This window comes from Martes martes (genome assembly GCF_963455335.1).
Source record: "Martes martes genome assembly, chromosome: 6".
NCBI lineage: Eukaryota > Metazoa > Chordata > Mammalia > Carnivora > Mustelidae > Martes > Martes martes.
Window position 1 is genome coordinate 100,703,667 of NC_137893.1, and position 26,706 is coordinate 100,730,372.

Sequence of the window (26,706 nt, forward strand, 5' to 3'; positions counted from 1 at the left end):
GTTTTATGTATGCAATGACTCTTGTCTGTGGGGAGAGAAGTGGAGCGCATGTAAATGTTTCTTTATTTTGGACTGTTTTTAAATATGAAAAAAAAATCTGCAGCAGTAGTGTTCTAGATAATAGGCAGACATGATTTATTTGAGGTAAGAAGGTTGTACTACAATATTTTAGTGTTAACTTGGAAAGTTATGGACACAGGCTCAAGCCTGTCTCCACAGAATTCCTGAAGCTTTGAGCACTTTGCAAAATCTACAGTCCACAAGCCAAGGAGGAACGCACACCTCCAGCTACACCAATGCTGTTAAAGCAAAGTTATAACAATTATGTGTAATCTCTCAGCTTCTATGTTCTGCCTACTGTTTATTTATTCAAATCCAGTTCAACATTTCACTTTACCTAATGTAGCAGAAACTCTGAAAGAAAAATTGTGTTTATCCAAGCATTTTTGTTTGGGTTGTTATTTTTTTTTTTTTTTTAGTTTTATTTCTAAATAAACAACCTATCCACTTTCACAGGTACCACATAGCCAAACGCATTCAATGTCCTTTACCAGTGACTAACATGCAAAGGAGTTCTAATTTCAGAAAATTATATAAAAATCACATTAGGAAAATGTTGACATGGAACTGAATTGGACTTAGCATATCCCATTGAAAGTTACACTGGGCTATCTATTGTGTAATAGACCTATAGAATAGATTTTATTGCTAAGGCATCCACAAAGGAGAATATATACCTTTAAATAAATAAAAGTAACTATATACACAATATTGTACATAGGTATAGAGATGAAATGAGCCAGAGTAATTTTATGAAATTCCCTTCTTGTGTGAAAGCATACTTTTTATTATAGTCCTAAACCTTAATACAGATCTTTTTCTTATTACCAATATTATTTAATATCAGTGGCAGCCACACGAACGCACTACCATATTTCTGTATTTTTTCAAGATGACATTGGAGCTGTCATCAAAGTACAGCACAGAGATGGCATTTAATTTGGTTGGAGCACAGCAAGGCTTCGGTACATGGTCAGGAAACATCAGATGAACCTGAGAAAGAAAAATATGTTTGTTTTTTTTTTAAGAAACGAGATAGACATTTTGTCCACAGCTTTCAAATAATATTCTTGGTTTTTTTTTTTTTTAAGATCTTATTTATTTATTTGACAGAGAAAGAGATCGCAAGTAGGCAGAGAGGCAGGCAAAGAAAGAAGGGGAAGCAGGCTTCCTGCTGAGCAGAGAGCCCGATGCGGGACTCGATCCCAGGACTCTGAGATCATGACCTGAGTGGAAGGCAGTGGCTTTAACCCACTGAGCCACCCAGGCGCCCTCAAATAATATTCTTGTTTTGTCACACAATTGGACACACTGTTAAGCTATCACTCTTCTATTTATGTTCAGTGGCTGGGGTGGAGGTTGGGGACTGGTAGGGAAGGACGCATTTTTAGGCGTGAACACCTAGACTCAACTCACCCATTCTCATTGTGTGTTGGGCCTTCAAAAATACTCTACCAAGTAAGGAAAACTTCTATGGAATATTCAGTGGAAATTTTCCTGGGGGAAAGAACATGGCAACTAGCACTGAGTTGCTTTTGGTTAGAATGACTCCTATCTACTTCATAAGAAATGCAGAAGTTATAAATGTGAATTCATGAAGGGACACGATTAGACTGTAGAAAGATTTGAATCTAAGAATTATTTTTTAAAGGACAATTAAACAACAACTCATAAAAGTTACACCCACTTTTAATTTTCCACAGTAAAGGAAACATAAAAATCACAGCAAAGTAAACTCCAGGTATAACCCAAAACTTATTTTAAAGCAATGATTTCAACTCTTCTCTACAGAAATTTTTACCAGACTGGCTGGAGTTTAATACCCTTTTGCTTTCCTTCTCTCCTAGACAAGTGCCAAAAAGCACGTTCAGCTAAATCAGAAGCAAGGAGCCTAGATAGTTTACAAATTGAATATCCCTCTCCTCCAAGAGCCTCAAAAGGTAGCTGTACACTGAAAGTGAAATGCTTAAGCACAGAGTTTGTTCACATTTTGATCAGACTGACAGTCTGCCTATAATTTGCATTCATTGAGCAAGGAGCCAGTACATGGTTCCCCCTTTCCCACCCAGCTACCCTGGCCCTTCCCCCAAAGGAGTTTATGGAAAGTCCCACTGATGAGTCTTAAGGGATCCACAAAAAGCAAATACAGCCTCTTAGAGTTTTGGCTGCACAATGTCCTGGCTGAAATGATATAGGAGCCCTGCATGTGGACAGAAACAGCAGGAAAAATGAGGTGATCTGACATGAACTTGAAATTTCCTAGGACCTCACAAAACTAAAAGTTGGATAGTTTCGACAAATTTCAGATGCAGGCTTGTGTCCCTCATCAGCTTGATCTTCCATAACCCACACATACATGATTGATAACCCCTTATTTCAATGGTCTTGGCTGCTTTGCAAAGCAATCATTCTGAAAAAAAAAATGGATTGTTCTTGACTGGTTTCTCAAACATATTAGTCATAAATATGCTTTCCTTTAGCAACAAGCATGTCTTCTTGTTTCATGTCCTTCACAGAACAAGCGTACAGAGTGCACAATGCCAGGAAAAAAAAATCAAACTTCCCATGTATGCTTCAAGTTTTGCAATGACTTATGTCCCATGTCCCAGGACAGTGAAGCAGAGCAGGGACTTGTTCCAAGTCCATGTCAATTTTTTTTTTAAATGTTTGTTTTTTGACACTGCCTTCTAGACTATAGCCCTAAAAGCTGACAATACATGGTTATATATTCATAAGAAATAAGAAAAAGAAAAATGAGAGGGAGAGTATTTGGACAGAGTTTTTTCAATAATTAAGCATTGCTCAGCCTGAGGCTGCCTTTGATACATTAGGATGTATCAAATTCAATGAAGCAGAAGTCTGCTTTCTGAGTCATTAAGAAGACAACACAAAGAGGCAAAGAATTTTCTGAGAAACGAAGTGTCATTCCTCTATAAGCTAACAGTGGCTATTGCTTTGACCCTACAGAAAGACAGGCATCATGGCCATTCTTTCAAGGCTTGAAACAGCAGCATTTCTCTCTATGTGATTGCATTTTGGGTCATCATAGAATTCTCATAGGCAAGGATAGACGGCTACAGTTCACAGAGATTCTTTTTCCCAACCCCCAGAAATGATATCCTGCATCAAGAAGCACTTCTATTTGTAGATACAGCAAATGTGAAAGCATAACAAATCTTAAAATTTCCCTAGGAATTTCCTCCATACTTTGCATATGGCACAGAAGTAGGCAATCTCATTGGTCAAGAATAAAAAGAAAAATATTTATAAATGACTGCCTTTCAAAACATGTATTTGTTTTATCTCTCTGTTTCTCTTTACTCCAAGGTTATTTCCAAAGTTTTTGACAATACCCATGCTCTAGTTGCCATAGACATGCCTCTTTGGTGTCTAACTCTTCTCCAATACCTATGACGTCCAGACCAGAAAACATCAAGTCATTCAAGGATTTAATCTGCCAATTTATATATACCATTCCTTATTCAGAAGAAAACTGGCATAGTCTTTCCATCAGCTTTAAATTTTAAATAAATTCTGAAAAAAATAATCTTAAGAGTCAACTCACAAATTCTAATAGTTCCATTTTTTTGTTGATCATAAACAAGACTCACCCACAAAGATAGATTATTTTTTCCTCGTGGCTACTGCTCTCCTACTGGCATCCTCCAAAGAGCAACTTCTGTCACTAAGTCTTGAATCTAAAACAACGTATCCTTTTCCTTCTCTCTTGACGACATATGGTTAAAATGTTCTTATTAACCCAAATATTAATTCAGAATTTTATCACATGATCTATTGCAGCTTTTAGGAGCCTCTCACTTAGTCTTTCAGAGACTGTCCCTCTGCCAGATCAGTAAGTCACACACCATAAGGCAGGTGTGTCAGGCTCCCAAGAGGTTTCATGAGCTCGTTAAATACAGTACAACCATTTAGGGACCACAAAATCAACATTTCATTATTGCTTTCACAAAAATAAGCCCACGTTATTAGAGATTAAATCACTGCTGAATGCCAGGGTGAAGAAAGGAAAAAATGAAGATGAAATTCCACCTTAAAGATGATTTAAAAAATGATAAAGATCATGAAATAAAAATGAATCTTCTATTTATAGTCTACTTGAAGAAGTTTCATAATACCGAAGTATTGTGGTGGAACATTTTTTAATAATTAGAGTAAAAGCCCTCAGATGAAATTCAGTAAGGCTATTATTCAATGTTTTTGCAATGGTTACTAATGAATTGCTAGGTTAGAAACAGCCCCTGGGAACCTGTGTGGTTAGTCATATTGCACAGCGAAGAAATCAGTGCAGAGTGACCACTTCATGTGGTTACTCCAATTTTCCTAGCTGAAGTCTTCTCCATTCTGGAATCAGGACTATTCTTTAAACCAGTCTGAATTTCTTGACTATACCCACAATTATTACTTTGGCTCTAAAAAAAAAAAAAAAGTGCCAAGGGAATTTTAAAGAAAAAATAATGCATTTACAGCTATAAATGGATGTTGTCCTTTAAAATAACATTTATATGATGCTTGCATCATAAACCACTTTCAATTCTACAAAAACAAAGGCATACCAGAGTCTGAACTATGGCATGGTTGGTGGCATTCATGTGGGCATTGAGTGGAAAAGAACATTCTCCATCACAATAAAATGCAGCATATCCTTCTGGTGCTATAATCCAGTCCTAGAATGCACACACACAAAAAGAAAAAGAAAGAAGGAAAGAAGAAAAGGAATAAAAGAAATCATCAAAATAAAAATAAAGTAATTCTGAAATAATACCCACATTTAGTCTGGCTAGGTTTCTCTTCTTCACCCAGTAGTTATTCTAACAACATAGCTACCCTTAAGCCCTTAATTTAATTTATTTTTAAGCTGAAGTTTACAACACAAGTATAGGTATTTTCACAAGAAATTGCCCTCTGTAATTTCTCCCAAGAGGTTGCTATGTAAGATATTCATAGTATGCATTAATTCATGTATTCATGAATAAAACCATAATCATTAAGTAGCATTGTAAGTATTGTTTAAACAGGAAATGATGAACTCTGGAAAGTTCAAGGGAACCAGAAAGGAAAAGAAGAATAAACTTAATTGAGATAATTCCCATTACTCCTTAATAACTCATTCCTGGTTTTAGAAACCTGACAACCTCTGAGAGCTTTAATATTTGTTCCTTTTGCTGTTTTTCTTTCCATTCACGTGTTAACTTTATAGTCTCTTTAGAAGAAACAAATTGGAGCAAATTCTTGAGAACTGCACATGAAATTTTGGGGGAAGCCAAAAAATTGGCATATGGAATGGTTGCCCTGATTTTTTTTCCTCATGAAGTAAAACTTGGTCCAAATGCAGACTCACTGAATGAATTGTGTTGAAGGTTTATCATAAAAGTTTAAAATGCTTACATTTTAATATTACTTTTCAATGAGATAGCCCAAATTCAATTCTGTGAATCCATTGTAATGGGATAATGTAATCTAAATACTTCAATTTAAACTATCAATACATAGGGAAATTAAAAACTATTTTGATTAAATCCTCCTCCTCACCGTGTTTATGAAACATGTGGAAAAGACAGCAATAAAACCCTTAGGTTCAGGGGGAAAAAACGTTCTGTTTTTTTCCTGTGGCTCTACTTTATGACAGACATTATATTCAAGGATTCTATTTCCTAGCCCTAGAGTTTGAGACCTGGGGGGCAAATGGTATTGTTCGAGTTAATCCGAAAAACTGGTATTAGAATGAAAACTTGGGGATATTTAAACAACAGCACATTTTCCCACCTTCTAAAATATCATTGGGTTACATTTGTTCTTCAGCATAGTTGTTTTTTGCTGTAAACTCTGATAATAATGTTTCAGTGGTGGTAGGATAATGGGGAAATAAAAATGATGTGGATAGGCCATGTACTGAACAGTCATCAAAAATAATTGGTTAGTGTATTGGAAAGATTACTAACAAAGATTACGACTAACTCCAGATTTATAATAAAACAGAAAGGAACCACCTAATTTCTTACCTGCCATCCCAGATCCCGGAAACTCACATAGAGTTCATGCTTCTTACAGGCTTGTTTTTGTTCACTTGTGTTATAATCTGAAGATAAAAATCAGATTTTAAACAAACAGCAGCTTAACAGGTATTCTATTATTTCTTTTGCAAGATCACTGATAAAATTAAATGGAAGCTGTCTTTGACGTTGTAAAATATGAGTTTGAATCTTAAAGCATAGAGCCACTTAGCTAACCATGTGAACTGTAGGCAAATCACTTGTCCTGAGTTTCTTCTTCTGTAAAGTTGAGTCAATACCATTTACTTTGCAAGGTTCTAACAAGAATTTGGTTAGACTCTCTGCTTTATGGTGCACAAATCTGATGCCTGCCATTCATTGAGTACTAGATGCTCAATGAATCCTCATTTACTAAGTAATTCATCCTATAGAGGTACTTAATATATTTATACATACTAAATACTCATACAATGTTTTTTAACATCTTCCATGAGGCAGACACTGGGAAAGTACCAACTGGGACCTTACAGAGTTGATTTTATTTTAATAAATATATTAAACTCAGAATACTCAAAGTTGAACTTTTAATTTTTCTCCCCAAACCTGTCCAACATGTAGACTCTTCTATTTTTGACTGATGACAGCTTTCCCAGCAAAGACAGAGAAAGAGAGAGAGAACGTCAAAATATGCTGTTTTTTTTCTCTTATTCTCACATCCATTCTATTAAGAAATCCTACACATTCTACCTTCAAATAGGTCTAAAACCCACCTATTCTTACCACCTCCATGACTAGTCCTGGTCTAAACCACCATCATCTTTCTCCTGAATCACCGCAATATCCTCATTGCTAATTCTCCTTTCTTCTGCCCTTGCGCATCTACAACAACGCAATCAAGTAGACCTTCTAACAAGTAACTCAAATTATATCACTCCCCAGCAAGAAATCCCACTGGGTTTCCCTGCTTCACTAAGAGTGAAATATCCTCCGTGGTTTACAAAGCCCTATCTGATTTGACCCCACTACCTCTTTGACTCATTTCCTACTATTCTTCCTCTCCTTCACTCCATTCTGGCCATGACATCTCCTTGCTGTTTTCTACCCAGGTAGCTTCCTCCCATCTTAGAGCCTATCTCTCTCTCTCTCTCTCTCTCTCTCTATATATATATATATATATATATATATACATGGCTAACATCTATAGCTTCTTCAGCTTTTCACTTAAGCTCCGTCTTGTCAATGAAGACTTCACTAACTACCCTATTTAAGATCACAACTCCCAACATGGCATTCTTGATCTCCCTTACCTTGCTCTTATTTTTTTCCATTTCACTTATTTTTTAATATGCTATGCCTTTTACTCATTTATTATGTGCATTGCTTCTTGTCTTTTTCCTCCCTCTAGAGTATCAGCACTATGAAGTCAAAAATCTTATTTGGTTCTGTTTGGTCTACTGATACATCCTAAGTTTCAGAAATAGTCTCCGACACATGGTAGGTACTCAATAAATATATGAGGAATTAATAAGTGAATTCCCCAATGTGTTCCACAAATGACTTGAGGGGAAGGAAATACATTATTTCCTTTACATATTTTAGAATATAATCTGAATTACCCATAACCTTTTATAATTGTGCAAAAGAATTAAGGATAGGAGCACCTGGGAGGCACACTGGGTTAAGCACCCAACTCCTGGTTTCAGCTCAGGTGGTGATCCCAGTGTCATGAAATCAAGGCCTGCGTCAGACTCTGTGCTAAGCGTAGCCTACTTAAAATTCCTTCTCCCCCGCTCTCTCTCTGCCTCTCCCCCACCCGCTTGTGCTCTTGTTCACTCTAAAAAAAAAAAAGAATTAAGGATTAATGGAGAGCCTCAATATTGCATCTGGACTAAAGTAATACCAAAGAAACACAGAGCTTTATAGAAAATCTCTGTTGTCTTCTTTGGTGTTTGTTCACACTTTATACAAATAGCATTCTAAAAGCTAACCCATCTTTATTATTTCCAATACGAAATAGGAAAGAGGAAAAATATAGGGTAAGGGAGTCAGCAAAATAACTTATTTTCAAAGAAGACAACTAATTTTTTTTCTTCTAGGAACAACTGCTACATTCACTCGGACAGTCATCTCCGTCAAACCCATGTAGTAGTTTACTAGGCAGAGTAGTGTGTCCTAAGATGTCACCTTCCAGTTTAATTATCTTCAACCTCTAATGAAAACATAGGCACATCAAAAATCCATGGAGCCTGTCTTAGAGGCTCTTGTCATCCTTTCACAGTTACTTCAAGTAATTATTTCTGTCTTGAAAACAAAATAATGATTTAATCTTGAACTCAGACTTTTTTACTTCTATACCACAGTTATGCTCTGCAACTAGCTTCATTAAAACAAATTAAATATGTAGCTAATGATGGAAAATGGAGAAAGAGAATTTATTTGGAGTGCCTCACTCTTATTCTTTGGACAAACTTTTTCCCTGATCAGACTAGCACAAGGAGTTAATTTTGCCCAGGCAATGGACAAGCATATTGTAACACTAAGTACATTAACATGAAATGGACAAGTTCCCTATATCACTTTTAGGGAAAAGAAATTATTGATGCTGGTATTAGTTTGATTATTTGATTAAACTTTTTGAAATTTAGAGGGAAAAAGAAGTCAGCTATGCATTAGACCAGGGGTCAGGAAACTTTTTTTTTTTTTCTAAATATAGTAAATATTGTCTGTGGAGTCTTTCCTTGCAATGACTCAACTTTGCCGCTATAGCATGAAAGCAGTCATAGACTATGTAAATGGATGGATATTGCTATATTCCAATAAAATTTTACTTCTGGATGCTAAAATTTGATTTTCATATTATTTCTATGGGAAACAAAATGTTATCCTTCCTCTGAGTCTTTTCAAACGTTTAAAAATGTAAAAACCATTCTCAGTAACTGGGTCATACAAAAATAGACCACAGGGCCTTGCTTCACCAGCCCCTGCATTAGATAATAATGGGAATATTTATTCATTCATCCTTGTCTTAACTAAAAACACTGAACACGAATAAAGACATTGTAGCCAATAGCACATACACATATATATGAAAAGCCATAAACTACGTGTATAGTTATATGAATTCCATGTTTATAAAAAAAATAAAGTACAACTTAAAAGTCAAAATAGATCTGTTCCATCTAGGCAGCTTTTCGTACTAAGTGATGTATATAATGTAACATCACATAAAGGTAATGAGCAATGAAATTTATAACAGAATCTGATTCCAAGAGTCTGATTTCATAGAGCATGAGGACCATATGCTTATTCTGTTAGAAATAAAAATTAATGGATGAGTGAAGTAAATGTGGTACCCAAACCAGCAACGTCTGCAGTTAGGTTTACTATAAATGGTTGGCAGAATAAACTAAAGGAGGAGGGGCAAGGAAATGAAATTTATGTACCTCTAAAAAATAGTGATTGATAGCCCCTCAAAAATTAACATGAAATGGACATAATGCCACCTATCATAGATTAACCTGCCTACAAATGAAGAATTCTAACAGAAATTACTAAAATGTTCTGGTGCTATAAGCACAGTAGAGAACCATGCTGACATTCCTCAACCAAAATGCCCATGTTCTAAATGCAGCATTTCTTTGTTTTGTCTTTTAATGGTAACACTAGGGGAAACCAGGGCCGAAATACTGAAAGTTTTGTTAAATACTTTATGTAAACTTCTTTATGATCAATTTCTCTAAACAGTACAAATTTAATCCTTTTCTTAGTTAAACTTTTAAAACGTTATTTTGTTGTAGAAAAAAAGATGCTTAAAAAAAACTACATAGAGGTTAAAAGTGCCACCCCCCCCCCCCGGCCAAAAAAAAAGTCTGAATTCTACATAACAGTTCAAAGGTCTGTCCACCAGTCTCTGAAAAACAGACAACCAAGTAAATAGACATGGGTTAGCTTAGCAAGGAAGTGGGGGGAAAAAATTAAATCCAGACAACTCCACATACTAATATGGATTTCATTTTTTAGTTTTTCAAATCTAAGATTGGCTTCTTTAAGGGATGAAATGTAGATATATTTAGAAAAGAAAAGAAAAGAAAATTCAAAATAGAATGGCATGTCAAAAGCTTAAACAAACCAAATACGGTGAGATACTGTGTTTCAAAAACAAAAGAGGTGTTAGCATTCTCATGATCAGTTCCCAACAGAAAAGGGAGACAAAGGAAGTCAGCACCTAAGCATGGGGATTTTTGCTAATTTATAGAAAGTGGAAATGACAAATAGATGAAGGTATAAGTGGTAAAGAAGCAGGGATAATGCTATCATAGACTATTAATAATGTAAATTTTGATATGGCCCTGGGGGTAGAGAAGTTCATGATAAACCCCAAGCATCTAACAATCCCTTCAAAGATGAGGGACTTAAAAATGCTACTACTAGGGACGCCTGGGTGGCTCAGTTGGTTGGGCGGCTGCCTTCGGCTCAGGTCATGATCCCAGCGTCCTGGGATTGAGTCCCACATCGGGCTCCTTGCTCAGCGGGGAGCCTGCTTCTCTCTCTGTCTCTGCCTGCCACTCTGTCTGCCTGTGCTCGCTCTCGCTCTCTCTCTCTGACAAATAAATAAAATCTTAAAAAAAAAAAATGCTACTACTATTCTATCTTAATCACCATCTTCCATATCCAGTGAATTCCTTGCTTGAAATTTATGTACAACCCACTAGGAATTACTTTTATTGATGTGTATATGAATAATTGTATTTGTCTATGTGTAGAAATGTCTGATGAAGAACAGATACCACAAAATAACAACTATCTGGTATGTTTGCTTAACTCTGGTTAGCAAAGTGCCTACAAGGATGATCCAACTAATATCCTCATCTTTGAGCTTACTGACAAAAGGTTTGCCCACAAACCTTGCACTATTTAGATGTTTGCTACTTTGTTAACAGGATCACCTGTCATCTAGTGACCCAAGTAAGAACATTTGGTAAGTTTCTTGACTTTCTTTCATCCTCTCTCATGTCCTACCATTAAACTGGTCCACAAAGTCCACTCACTGACTGAGTTCTAGTCTAGATAACCTGTTGGAAGCCCTTTGTTCTCTTGGTTACCTCATACTTCCTCAAAATCCTCTTCCAGTAACTTTGTCCTAGGGTAACAGTCCACCCCTGCTCTCCCTCCTCCATCTCTGACCATAAGTCTTTGTCTCTTTTATGGAATTGCTTTTTCTCCTTGCATATACTTAAAGGACTAAACTTCCATGGGAGTCTGCATTCCTGATTTTCTTTTCTTTTATTTTCTATGGTACTGTCAAGTCCTTTGCTTCATTTAAGCTCACGTCCATATCTTTTCCGAATACCGTCCACTTATTCTTGACTCTCCAAATCCAGAGTCCTGTCTTCTCACCCTCTGCTGGTCTCATCTCACATGATTTGGTTTCCATTTCCCCTTTCTCCAATTTATAATCTTCACTGCTTAGAGTGTATTAGATTCCTAATCATTATTTGGGCTCTCAATTTCCCCTCTTGGCATCCCATCCTTCACTCTGATGTCAAATATAACTTTTTAAAATGCATATCTGGTTATGGCACTCCTTTTTCCAATTGCCTACATGAAGACACCATAGTTCCTTCCTATTGCGTACCCCAGTCTTTATAATTTGGTCCCTCCATACTTCTCTAGCTTTTCTCCCACCTCTTATACTAGAAAACTCGCATGCCCAGCGATTGAACATGGGTACATGGCTCTGTAACTGCACATCAGTCTGGAATGCCTTCAACCACCCCTCCAAATCTCTTTATCGACATTTTCCATAAGTTCCTCATGAAGTCTTTGGAGCCATAACCAGGGCTGCTTATGTGCTCTATCTTTCCTATTATTCAGTACGCTATACCTACTCTAATAGAATTGACCTTTTAATAATTACTAACGCTCATGTCTTTCCTATTGTCTGTGGGAGTATTTTTTAAGAAGCAAGATCCTCAGCTATCCGTCTTTTCTCAGTGTATAGTTAATACTGTGCATATCACACAAAGGGTGCTTATTTAATACTGAATAAATCTTTTTTACAGTAAATCATGCCCAGATAATTCTAAGGATTCCTCTCTAGACAGAGACTTGGCAACAGACACAATGCATTAATGTCTATTGACACATTTATTTTATATTATATAATAAATTGCTCAGGTAGATTGGCCAAATCAGTTAAAATTTCGAACATCCTTCTTTCTTCTGAAGTCCCAAAGACCAAGAAATTCCAATTAAGTGACCAGGAGTACTGGTACTTTTTATGAAGAGAAGTTCTACTTTTCTCAGATGTAAGAGTCTAAACTCTTTATGTACCATTTCTGAAAAACCAAACCACATGAACTCACTTCAGAAATAACAATGTTAATGGCTACATGAAATAAACATACCTTACTGTTCTTAGTTCTTTACACATATTAATTCATTTAATCCTCACAACTCATGTAATCTCATCCTAGGGAGCAAATACTATTAATATTCTCACTTTATAGATGAAGAAACAGAGGCAGGGAAAGGTGACATATTGTCCAACATTATACAAATAGTAAGTAGTGGACCTAGGACTAAATGACAAAATGAAATAGATGATAGGTAAATAAATGTACAGATAGATAATATAGACACCAAAATTGCTGTTTTAGGCGGGATTTCCAAAACTTTTGTGGGATTCAGGGCACAAATAACAGTTTTTAGTGTTAATTATTATAGAAATCAAGTGGATCAGAAACATTCTCACACATGCCACCTTGTAAGATTTTCACTTCAGCCTTCATCTTGAGAGCCCCAATTTGGAAACAACCAAAATGTCTTTTAAGAGTGGCGTGACCAAATAAACTCTGATACAAGCACGGTTGACTATATTGCAACGGTTAAAAAGAATGAGATCACTCAATTTGAAAGATGCTTGAGATATATTGTTTAAAAAAAATCCATAAAACCAACTCTATTATACTCCTGTAAGTCAAAACTATGAGGATAATAAAAAGATCAGTGGTTGCTAAGGGGAGGGAGGGATGAAGAGCCAGAGGAAAGAGGGTTTTGAGGGCAGTGAAAGTACTCTGTATGATACCACAATGATGGATACATGTCATTAAATATTTGTCTAAACCCACAGAATGTAAACACCAAGAGTGAACCCTAATGTAAACTATGCACTTTGGACAATTATAGATTCATCCTTGTGATTCATCCTTAGTAAGAAAGCACCATTCTCATGAGTAATGTTGATAATGGGGGAGGCTAGGCAGTGTGAGACAGGGGTATATGGGAAATCTTTGTACTTTCCTCTCAATTTTGTTGAGAACCTAAAATTGCTTTAAAAAATGGTCCTTAATGGGGCGCCTGGGTGGCTCAGTGGGTTAAAGCCTCTGCCTTCGGCTCAGGTCATGATCCCAGAGTCCTGGGATCGAGCCCTGCATTGGGCTCTCTGCTCAGCAGGGAGCCTGCTTCCCTTCCTCTCTCTCTCTCTCTGCCTACCTCTCTGCCTACCTGTAATCGCTGTATGTCAAAAAAATAGTCCTTAAAAATACATACACTATATCACTCATGTGATTAAACACACATAATAAAATATATTCCCCAAAAGATAGATAGATAGACAGATAAAGATTTGCGAGTATAGGTACTATGTGGATATAAGTGTATCCGAGTAACCTATCACAAAAGGATTTAGGTGTTCAAAAGAGAACTTTAGTTTTATTGATGATTTTATTATCTTTAAATAATGAAAATATGTATTAATTATATGATATAAAATATTCTAAAGAAGTAGTTATAATTAATTATTCTTTCTGATTTTGATTAACACCTGTTTGTCCAAGAGACATGAGTTTACATTGTCTATATTAGGCAAAAGATATTACCTATCAGAGTCGAGAGTAAGTAGAGAATGTTTCCATTTCAATGACTCTTGGAAAGACTTGGCCTAAGAAATCACCATGGTGTCAGGCAGGGCCACTAAGGATTGGATTCCCCTTCAACAGTCCCTAATATTCAGCACACAGTCAGCGATCTTTACAAGCAATTCTACAGCAAACCAGGACTTGCCATTTGTCTTATTAATTCTTCCAAATTCTTAGTACTCTATTTTTTTCAGCACTCATATAGTCCTTAGAAGAGTATCTTGCTCTCAGTAGGTTCTTTAAGATCTTATCACCCAGGTACCTAAAGCCTTTTTAAGTTAACTAAAAAATTAGCTATCACCTCCATTTCCTTTCCTCCCTACCCAAATTCAAATAAACCTCCACTGTGCTGCCTCCTCATGAAAGAAGCAATATCTCACACAACATGTTTGCTCAGTCTCCTTGCCAAATATCTGAAGAGGAACAAAGAGGGACAGTTTCTACAGAAAATCTGGGGACACTTTCTCTGCATATTCATCTGAAAGAAGAATTTCATTTTTTTCCATTCAGCGGATATATTAATTTATTTAACCATTTCCTATTTTGTGCTAGACATTGTTCTAAGATTTTCCATAGGAGTATAGAAGAACAAAGGATCATTGAGAAGCTGGAAGGTAAGACTCTTTGAAATAGGGAAAAAATTGGGGAAAGAAAGCAAAAATGACCTGGATTTTAATTCTCCTGAACAGAGACTTTCGACATTTGGCACATACAGAAAAAAATGTAATCATGCAAACACCTAATACAACTTCCCCCCCCCCCCCAACTGGCTTCTCTCTTAGCCCTGTAGTCTTCAAATAGTATTTTATTATAAAGGCTTGGTACTATTACAGCATTTATTATTTATATTTGAATAATTTTAAAATTTCACTGGCATTTCAAGTTTCCTAAGTATCAAATTTTTTGTTTATATTAGCATTCCCTTTCCTTAAACCCCTGTCTGTTAGGCCAAATCCTAGGAGACTTTTTCCCAGCTGCTTGATTACTACCTATTGAAAGGTTACGTCTCATAGACACAAACCAGCTACTTTCTTTCTTAGTACCAAAATATGATCATGCTCCAAAACTATCTACCACCTATTTCACAGAAATGGCTGCCAATGACAAACTTTTTAAAAAGAAAATATCGGTCTATAGTAGAATAAATTTTGTACTCTAAATGGTGTTAGGAAACTGGTGAAAAGTTACATGATTTCTGTTCCATGTGTTTTATTCATCTCTAGTTATAGAAGTACATTTGTTGCTTGTGGTCAGAGAGAGAAGATAAATAGAGTTCACCAATAGGGAAAAGGACTTGGATGATTTCAGTCTCTGGAATGCCACTGCCACAGTCCTTATGTGCTCCAGTAATAAGTATGCGACTTACACTTTTCCCTTTGTAATTTCCTCAAAAATTATTCACTCTTCTATTCATGGTTTAACAAACCTTTTTCTTAATGCAGTCTGTTACATCAAATTAAAAACATTTCAACCAATTTCAGAACCATTCTACATGAAAAGAAAAATATACAACTTTGACAGGCTAGTATTTACAAGGAAGAAAAGGTCTTAGAAAGTTATTTTTCTCCATCTTTCATATTCAGCAATTATAATTTTTGCCAAGCTAAATACCTTGTGAAGATCTTTATAAAATAGCTTTGTAACAAGGCACTAATATCATGTTTTACTTTCACGTGAAAAATACAGTTAAACTTATTTGTTCAGGAAAACTACTTTACAATATTACTCTCTATATAGCATGTAATTCAGTATAATGTAATTTCATATAGAAATCTTCCTCATTTCTGTTACTAAATATATCAAAAAGACTTCTAACATGATTGCCCTGGTGCCCATATTTTAGGAAGATTCCAATGAATTCCAATTTGGTATTTTTGCTCAGAGTCCCAGGTGCATGCAAAATATATGCAAAATATATATATATACACACATACACATATAGATATGTATATAGTTTTATTTATAATCATTCTTACCTAATACTCATACATATTTGAGTAATAAAAAAAAAATACAGTATGATTTATCAGTTTCAAGTGCCAGGGCAGGGTGGGGGGGATGAAGATTTCAGGAATAATGGCAAATACTGTCTGAATATGTCTTTTTGGAAGGGTAAAGCATTCTAATTTGCTTGAATACCATATGCAGGGATCATGTCTGTTTTGTTCACCAGCTCATCCATTGGGCCTGGCAAGTACACTGCATATGGTGGCCATTAACGCAGAACACATATTTTTCAAATGAACAAACATATTGTACTAAGTTGGGATGTTCTAGGATAAATTTTCCCCTTCAAACAGATTTACTTTTTAGAGATAAAGAAAATTTCTTGGAATAAAACAGCCATCATTTTCATCTAAGAACAGCTTATGAAAGTCTGTCTGCAGCCTGGACTAAACAAGGTACTTACTGGTATAAATAAAATGATTCTGTAACTTCAGATTTTGGCAGTTGGATTCATTCAGATCGACTATACTTTTATCTCCTTTTCTATCAATTGATGGATTAAATTGCAAGCACGTTGGGATCGTTGTGCATCTGTAATATTTTGTTACTAGGTTTTATACATAGGTGTGTATGTATATACACACACACAAAGCGGATTATCTAGATAATAGTCTTCCAAATAATTAATGGAAATGTAAACAGTACCTCAATTTCCATATAATCTCTGCTGCTTTTATTGTCAGAGAGAATGGAAACTGCATGCTTCACATGTGTCGTCTCAAGTACTGAAGAAATCTTTTTTTGTTGAGTTACCTGGTTGCCCATCCACGTCTGAGAGGCCCCGGGGAAGTCAGCTCAGTGAGTTGTGTAGTTGAGTTTTGACTAGACTTTGTTGATGTAGCCATTTCATAATTTTATTACCGCCAGCTTGATTTTAATTTGAACTGAATCTTTCAACATACAAAGGCAAGTCATACTTATTTTGAAATGAATTACTGAGTGATTCACTGATGAAACATTCTGAGGATGTTCGAAACATTGCCAGATGATTTAATAGACCAAACGAAGGTATATCCAGAGGGTAGATTTACTGTGGCTACTTGATTTGCAACATATGACCCCATAACTCTCTGTGCATAACCGTTGCTCCGGCTTAATCTTACCTCCAACGCTGGACATTCTGGAGGAGTCCTGATGAGAGCTGGATTTATTGCGGTTTTGATTTTTCCGTTTGTTAGCGGCTCTCACGGATCGAAGGAGAACTTCGCTTGCCTTGAAGAAGGCCACCATGAACGGTTGTTTGGACTGAGGCCCATGTCTTCCCACAAGACCCGCGGATTTCACATTGATACTGCGTCCTGGAACAGAAAGCGCAAGCACTTGGTTTACGAGGAAGAAAGAAGGTTTACCTGATGTGAATGAATTCTGAGGGTGCTTTGAAAAAGGAACATTCTTTTTGAAAACATTATCAGAATGTTTTCCTTGCAGGCCAAAGATTTTTGTAAACATGGAAAGTTTGCCGGTACAGACAATTATCCATGCTCGGTCTTACATTTTGCATCATTCTTCACCACAGAACGCCCTCAGGCTGCCTTCACTAACTGATCCTTCTCAGACCTGGAAGTCAGCGATATTTCAGACGGAAAGGCTTGATTACCATCAGCCTGGAAATGTCCACATTAAATAACAATTTCAAAAATATTAGCTATGGACTCTTCTGCATTAAATGCCCTATAATTTTCCTCTAAGTGATAAAAGCTGAATGGCTGCCCGGGTGTTTCTACTTTCTTCAGCTTTTTCAAGCCTTTCAAGTGTTAATTAGTGCTGAGAGGCTTCCCCTTCACCTCTGGCCTGTGCCCAGCAAACTTTACAAAGCTATGCTCTACTTAAAGCTCTTCACATCACAGGTCATTCTAGAAGCCCTGCTGGAGATGGAGTTCTGCTTTAAATTCCAGTTCTTTCTCAATGCCAAGTATTTTGAAGTAATCAGGGCAATTTCAGAGTTCCTCCTTCTCCGAGTTTTGGACACACCTGAATGTTTACTGAAGAGATTTTGAAACTTGTTAACCAAGCCTAGAGACTCTAAGAAAGAAACGTTCCAGGTCAGTTTGGAGACTCATTTTTGTCTTTAAACCAGTCTGCATGCCAGACCCTTCCGAGCCCGCTGGTGTGGTTGTGTATCAGAGAATGACTGCAGCCAGAGCCTGCGCAGCGATGCGTTAGAGGTCGAGGTGTCGTAGAGACTAGAAGTAGTTGTTAATAAAGAACCTCTCCCACTGGGTAGTAATAATAATACTAACAATAATGCCAAAGGTATTTGGAGCACTTGCTATGTATGTGCTAGGTATTTTTCTAAGTGTTTGCCATGCAATATTTAATTTGGTTCTACAAATACTTTAGAAGTTAAGTAGTATTATTTCCCCTCTTTACAATTCACTCTAGTTATGTTCTTCTAATTAAAAAAAATCACTGAATTTTAAAAATATATATATATATATCTGTGGCTATATTATACACATATATTTTATATATTATATTATATTAATTATTCATATTATATACATTATATATTATAAATATATATATATATTTTATCCGAGATATGTATATCTCTCATTGGCTGGTATCTAGTTCCATGAAAATCACCCAAGGAGGATGAACTATTTAACCTTAGGTTGTAAATTTAGTTGAGAATTACTAAAAGCTCACGCAAAGTTTCTACTCTAGATACAGAAGTTACCAATCTTTTAAGAGTCATATATAATGTGGTTTGAAATATGTGCATGATTGACTCTGCCTTGCCCCCTGAGAGATGTGCATGTTTTCTTAAAATATTTATTCAGTAAAGACTGTGGAGTAACCTCAGTCCATTATAAGACCTGACCCACCTTAGAAGCAAGAAAAGGAAAACAAGTCCTTGAAACGGCATCAATGGCATTTTAGCAAATAAACTCTTGCTCTTAACAAAATTTATTTTGGCAGCATAAACACTTTTGTGTATACTTGTATTGTGCAGAGACCTTCTACCGTCAGAAAATGAGACCGTGTCATGTGAGGCTGTGCAGCTGCTGGGAGGGACACAGAGGTCCTTTAAATGTGGAGGTATTGGTTAAAAAAAGGAAAAAAAGGAGTGTGTGTGCTGATCCAAGCAGCATCCGTGGCCTCATCAATTGTTCTACAACGTATCGGGGAAAATTCGTTTGGTTCCCACCATTATTAATACGGGCGGGATCTGCCTGGCAAACACCACTATACCCAATCCTACCGAAGAAAGAACTTCCAAATAATCAAGGCAGTAAACCTTAAACAAATAAGCATATAGGTTTCTCTTTTAAATGCAAACTTACAGTGGCTCTCTGCCAGAGTCTATATTTCTTAGAAAAACTCTATCACTGGCATAAATGAAAGAGGCAGTTTGATTTGTGGTCAGAGCAGTTTCCATTCTACTTCCACTGTAACAAATGTATTAATTCAGCTCAGACTTCCTCCTTCTGGCAGCCCTTTTGCTGTAAAAAGAGAAATTAGAAGTTCCAGCCAAATACCATACCTTGAACTGACCCACTTCAATACATAAACACTTTTACAACATATTTATTCAGGTGCAGCACTTGAAATTGGTTTAAGATGTTTCCAGTGACAGAGAGCTCAGCGAAAGAAAAAAAAAAAAAAAAAGAACTGAGAAACTTGACTGTTATGGAATAGAATAACTGGCGATCTGTTCTTCAAAAATAATTTTTTTCTCTCTTGGAGTACAACATAAAATGTATTTGTTGAGCTTTTATTTTGATTTTTTAATGAAGTGTTAATTTAACAGGAACTAAATTTTTACTTGTGTACATCCATGACTGCAGAAATCATTTTTAATATATGATCTCTCTAATACTAAAATAGGTTGCCACAAGATGTTCGCAAATGGAATAGAGGTAAAGTGGGTTTTCCATTCATTACAACACACACAGCCCCTTTTATAGTTAAACAAGCACTTAACGCAAAGTTCCAAGTTTCCCCGGGTTTGCAAGAGAGTTTCTTTTATTGTCATTCTAAAGACTTTCAATATTGTAATTTTTAATCTGTGGAGAAATAATACTGCTCTAAAAGGTTTATGTTCTGAAAACTGTAAAAATGTGTGTATGTTACAAATATGGGTTTCTTGGGTTTTACAAAGGTGGATATTGTGTGTGAAGCAAAGTAGTCTTCAAACCAACGTGAACTCCCTTTAAAACAACTTTTGATATTATTAAGTTTCCTTTTGGTTTCCTTTTTACTTCAGCAATGAGGTGACTATTAAGATTCCATAAGTTAATGCTTGCTCAGTCACTGTTGGTCTTCAGCTCCTGTGCCTTCAGACACAATATACCTGTACCGATTATGAGACCAAGCCTTTTTGAACAGCTGAGCAGTTGTTTTTGCTAAAAGTGTTAACAGGAGGACTATATTGCATGTATTGAAAATAGTGAGTCTTTTATAAAATTGGTTTGAGTATGTTGAATTTTATTATTAAATGTACGGTGTGCTTTAGATATTGCAAATGTATAAAGAAGCCTTACCTGAAACATTTTGATTTAGGAAAATTATATGTAGGTGTGTATCACTGTGGTTTTATTTTTCAAAGGTGATCCTTACATTTGATTTCTAACTAAAACCTATAGCTATAGAAGGATTAAAGATCGAATATATGGTGAAAATGGAAATGGGGTCGAGTAATGAAAAGAATATTAAATAGAAGGGGGATGAGCTTGGGCCCAGGCTTCATCCCCTTAGGATTTAGGCATGCTTAGGCATAGCCAGAACATTGCTAGGTTTATTTCACCAAGCACAGAGCATAGAACAACATCACGGGAAAGAACCCAGAAAGTATAAATTCAGAACAATGCCCCAGGGTGTGTAGTGGAAAAGAGACAATTTGAGCAGCAAATATATGGGGATATTATTTCTCAGTTTCATTAACTACAGAGTGAGTAAAGATGGGCTTAGGATGATATCTTCCGAAGAAATGATTACACTTTTCACCCAAAAATCAAGAAGGAAATATCTGAGTCTGGGGCTCTAACTTGCTCAATTTTGCCATAACTGAAGCTGGAGATTGGAGACTTCCAGACCTGCCACTCTGACCCTCATGCCTTTGTATAAGCAAGGAGGTCAGGATATTGTATTCACATGTGCCTAAGGCACAACGAACTATTTGAAATGTACAGTCATCGGTAAGGTAGAGTGGCAAACAAAAGATCTATCCCAAACCTACTGGTTTTGCATTTCAGACCATTCTTTTTGGAAAATGTGACTTTGAAAATGTTTATTTCTTTAAAAATAGGGTTATTAAAGGAGGTTCTGACATAAAACAGCTCTTTGGAGGCATGTTGATACTATAAGGATAAGTGGTTCCAAATATGAGCATTTAGTTTCCCTGCAGAATACACAGTTTGAAAAACATGCATTTGAGGATTTATCAGTCTAAACGTTGATATCGCTCTGAGATGTTTGCATAAATTCCAGTTTTTTCCCTCCTGTAAACCCACAGTAATTGACTGCTTAACCCAAAACACCTGGGATGGAACTTGTGCCTAAATTACCTTTCCTTCATCTTGAAAAAGACTCTTGCAGCATCCTTTATGGACTATTTCATAGAAGACAAACCAGTGCATTGTTTCCAATCCACATACCCTTCTGATCTGCATTTATTTTCAATCTGTGATTAAATTTGATTCTGGTGCTCTTAAATTATAGTTTCTGTGACTCTAAATTATACTGGAATTTTACCCTTTTTAGAAACAGATGATTTAAAATGTGCAGAATTCTCTACTAAGAATACAGACTAAATCATCTTTATATCAGATTTTAAGGAATGCAGGGAAGACAGGATTTTGTCTATTTAAATTCCATACACATTTAAACTCAAATTAACTTAAATTAAGTGGGTTGTAATCTAGCTATAAATTTCAACTCTGTTGTAATTTGATAACATTTCCATAGTTTCTAGTTTTATAGTAAAAACACTGGCATATTGCCAGATATAAGTACACAGATTTGAAGTATCACAAACAGAATTTTATGTTTGTGCTCAGAACTTTCTTATTTTCAAGATGGTTTCCATTGCTTATACCTCAAACAAAAGCAAGGAAAATCTGTGATACTGAAAACTCATTGTTAAGAGATTTCTGGAAAAGCTTTTGAACTTTAGAATGAATGCAAGGTAGTAAGATCTTTAATTCTTCAAAGTAATTCTGAGACTCTGTTTAACAAGCTGGGCTTTTCATGTAATGCCTTTGCTAGATGTCCCCATTCTCTTTTTTACACTGACATTTAAAAGAGTAAATTAAAAATAACCACTTTATTTTATATTAAATATTATATATTTATAATTATACACTCATTATGAAAAGCTGTGAAAAACAAAAGGACAAATGTCATAATATATGTGAATAGGATAGGTCTCTGTGGCTGATAGTAAAAAGACACATCAGAGGACTGAAATCCACAGAGGACAACTGAGAACCATATCCTGACACAGTGACATAAACTAGGAGTTGAAAATTACCTGTAGACAAGAAATGTGGTTACCATTCCTGGTAAACCAGCAGTAGAAGAACTCCATTTTCCTCTATACCTGGGATGACTGAAAGTTAGAAAGTTTAAAGGAGGAAGATATTTTTTAAAGAGTTGAAATTTGGGGGGTGCCTGGGTGGCTCAGTCAGTTAAGCCTCTGACTTGTTTCTGCTCAGGTCATGATCTTACGGTCGTACGACCAAACACTGCATCAGGCTTTACACCGGGCATGAAGCCTGCTTAGGGTTCTCTCTCTCCCTCTCCCTCTGCTCCTCCCCCAGCCCCCCTCATTTTCTTAAAAAAAAAACAAAAAAACAAAAAAAAAAACCCCACACAACTTTTAAAGACTTGAAATTTTTTCTAAACATTTTGTTGAAGGCTCTATGACGTCCCACAGTTTGAGAAAGTGGTGGAGATTAGCAGAAAAAAGTAGGTTATTTGGTCACAAGCATTGGCACAATGAGTGCAGGCATGATGGGCTGGGGAGGGGGATACAAAAACTTGAGAACTGCAGCTCATGAGACTCCGGGAAGGAGGGCCTAGAGAAAGAGAGACCAAGAACCATAAAGGATCAGGGCCAGGTTTGTGCCTAGTTGTGGAAGCTGTCCAGAACACTCGAGTGTTTTATTGCACCAAGAGTGGAGCTGAGGTGATGGAAACGATTGGTCTCCTTCCATGGGACATCATTCCGAGATGAGGAGGCTTACTGTCCCAGGTCTGACGAGCCCAACAAATGTCTCTGACTCAGGCCTTGTTTTCAGCTGGTGGAAATATGAATCTCAAACTAGGAACTGCAGTTTACCTTCACGTAAGCACTTACTTTTTAATAGCTCTTTGCTTTATATATAGTGCCTTTCCCCTGAGACCCTACAAGCTTTACAGACATCATCTGTCACATGCTCCCAAAAGATTGGTTAGCAGTTGGTCTTACAGTCCTCATTTATTTTAAGAAAGCAGAAACATTCTTTTCACAAAACCATGAAAGGGGTGAATTATTTTTAGCCTTTTTTCCAGTTATTATGTGACTTTTAAAAATAAAAAAGTGCATGTGCGCGCACACACACACACACGTCTTTCCTTTAAAATCATAGATTTAAGTAAAACTCTAACAAAGCAGAGTTTCAGCAGACATCAACCCAGAAGTCTTTAAAAACTTTTTCGATGTGTTAAGATATCAGTGAAAAAAGCTTTTAGAATTCAAACTCATTTTAATTTGTTTGATAACAGTGAAATTAATTTAATTTCACACTTCATTTTATCTCCAGGAGGTGAAAGTGGCCTTTGAAATGAACTTAATACAGTTACTTAAGAAACTGATGGGTGTCTTAAAGAAACACTTTTTGACCAGCTTAGATGATATATGATTCAAAAGAATTGTTACCATACAGAAAAGCATGGCTCGTTAAATGTTTGATCTTTCTTTTCAGTTTGATAAATGAACCTGTGAAATGATCACAAGCCACTTCCAGAATCTTTAGGCTACTCCATACCATCAAAATGAAAGGGAATTTTATTTGGACACCTGATAATAGAGAGTGAAGAGAGTAAAAGATATTTTCCAAAATCTGCAGTGAAGAACTGATACTCAGATACCATATACATATGCTATCATCAGTGTCTACTTTTGAGGGGGAAAAAAAGAGTAAAGACATTTGGGATTTAACTCTTCCCTTCACATATGAAGGCTGGATCACAAAACATACATTTGAGTGAAACAAAAGCAGAACTTTTCTTCACCGGGTTCTCATGTCTCTGGCTCTGGCAAAAATATAAACTGGCCTGCCTCACATAAACGACCAGTCACACCACCAGGATGCCATGATGTACCCCAGAGCAAAAGCATCCCTCTGAGCCAACCGCATACAAAGTAACAGCTGGGTCCCAAGAGTGGTACCTTTTGGTCACCCTCAGCAGCAACATCTGATTTCATAGCCTATGTAAATCTTTTATATTTCTATCAGCTATATTCCTTCAGAGAGAAATCATGTAAATACCTCCACATATAAATATAACAGGTACCCAAAAGTAGTAATAAGAATGCCCTCCCAAAGGATCAAGAAAATTGGGAATTGAGAAGATTAGCTCATTCAATACTTGTAACAACAAAACAGCTGCCATCTATTGAAGATTCATATGCCTCATATTTACTCTGTACAATAAGGCAAGGATTACAATTTAAAAATGAATAAATAAGGCCCAGAAAAGGATCAGATTTTTAACTCAGCCCTGTGAACCCTGAAGTAGTATGCTATTCCTTTAAGTACATAATGTACCCCTTTGTTAAAGATTGGTTGGGGCTGTTGCTTTGTCTTGAGTTTCTGCTTTCCACCTAGAAAAGACTGGAGGAAAACCATCCATCTCAGATCTGTCAGTGATACACACATGGTGTCTGGAAGAACAGTATTATAGACGCGGCTTTTGTTAAGTTCAAGGTCAGACGTTCCTTAGTAAGCAAGAAAATAAGGATTCAACACGACTTGCCAGCCATGGAAGGGTAGGTGATGTCCTCAGTTTATATTCCATTCAAATCAAAACTTGTCATGCTACAGAGAAATTAGCATGCATTTTTAAGGAGCTGAAATGTGTAATTTCCCTCTCAAGGTATTTTCCTCTACAAATTTTGATCACCTCTTGTGACATAACTACGGGCCCTGGTTGTCATACACTTTTGTGTCTCTTTTGGTTTTCCTCTCTTGCACATGAGCTCACACCAGGTGTGCCAAAGTTTAATCCTCAGCAGCACAAAACATGGTGACTGAGCATGCCTTATAGCAACTAAAGCTTCTCTTTTCTTCCCACTGTATTCTCTGATCATAATGCAAAACCCATTCTGCTGTTATTTTTATATATGTCTTTGAGAAATACAGATCAGCAATAAGTTAAACTCACAATGGAAAGAACAATGGCAAAGACAGAGTTAACTCCAATGCATGGTGAGAATAAAGAGAATCTCATATTCTTCATGGCCCTAAATCAATATTACCATGAAAATATTTACCCCTCAGATCACTAGTTAAACCAGAATTAGAGTCTAGAATAGGGAATATAACAACAAAACTGGCATATGTTCCTGACATTGGCATTTGTTTGGCAAGATTGGTGATCCATAGTTACTGTTCTGAATTAGGGAAAATCAAAAACAGAAATACAGATGTAGCCAAACACTTCCATATCCCTTTTCATTAAGGGAAATCTAAAAAATGGTAAAATACATCTTTCACCAGATAATGAAGCAAGACTAACTAACTCCTGTTTGTCTCTGTCTACTTTAAATCATTGATTTCAAAACTCTTCTTCACGTATGTTTTTGAGTTACGACGCTAAAATTTGGATAAGCAAATTATGTTTACCATGTGTCTCTCACTGAAATATATACATACTATAAATTAAAACAAAGAAAACTGCCATTAAAACCTAGTTTTAAAACATATGAGCCATGGTAAAATAGCATATTCAAGGTTTTCCATTTATTACTGAATATATTCCATAATCAATATCTACTTATAAAAGAAAATCATTTTCTCTCTACAAATCCTTATACAAGACTAAATTAGGCTACAAGAGGCCCATTCAGGATACTGATCAGAGAAAAAAATATAGATATCAAAGAAAGATGTAATATTTTAAAAGATACCAGAATCATGATTCTTCATTTCCAGCAGAATGAAAAGATCTATAAATTACATTCTAATTATTTTGGTCAAAAGGCAAGGTTTTTAGAAAAGCACATCACCAATTAAGCTCAACTTACAGGGAAAAAAACAAAACAAACACACGAACAATTAAAAACATCTTTCATTGCCAGAGGATTTTTTTTTCTTTCAAAATTCTAGGAAAGAATTACCCCAATGTATTGCTCCCAGAACACAATTCAGGTAGTCCAAGATCTCTTTAGGGTTGAAACAATACCAACTCACTGTCAACTTTGATGCTGGAAGATGGGAAGGTGAGATGGGAGAAAGGATTAACTTCACACTGACTTTTTATAAAATAGTAAATTAATAAATCTGGAAACTGCATGCTTGACTGGCCTCAGGGTGACTTTGCTGTACCCTGGCTTCACAAACCTGAGCACCAGTTGGCAATTAAAAAGGGCGGTGAGGGAGGTTGATATGAGGATTCCATGATGGGGAATATGAATTAAGGGAGAGAAAATGGGAGGAGAACCTATCAAAATACATTAGTGAAAGACATTGTACATAAGGGAAAGGGATGTTCATTATTAA

General features: G+C 36.2%; 1 protein-coding gene across 1 annotated transcript in view; it reads right to left on the reverse strand.

The window, feature by feature from the left end:
- Window positions 1–487: 487 nt before the first annotated feature.
- The window catches only part of BMP5 (bone morphogenetic protein 5), a gene marked incomplete at its 5' end in the record, with an annotated part of 111,247 nt that continues 85,028 nt past the window's right edge, over window positions 488–26,706 (reverse strand). The window contains 4 exons of the mRNA XM_080807099.1: window positions 488–1,053; window positions 4,635–4,745; window positions 6,081–6,157; window positions 17,101–17,295. Of these exons, the coding sequence (XP_080663225.1) occupies window positions 904–1,053; window positions 4,635–4,745; window positions 6,081–6,157; window positions 17,101–17,295 (533 nt within the window). The 3' untranslated portion in view covers window positions 488–903. The remainder of the gene's footprint in view (window positions 1,054–4,634; window positions 4,746–6,080; window positions 6,158–17,100; window positions 17,296–26,706) is intronic.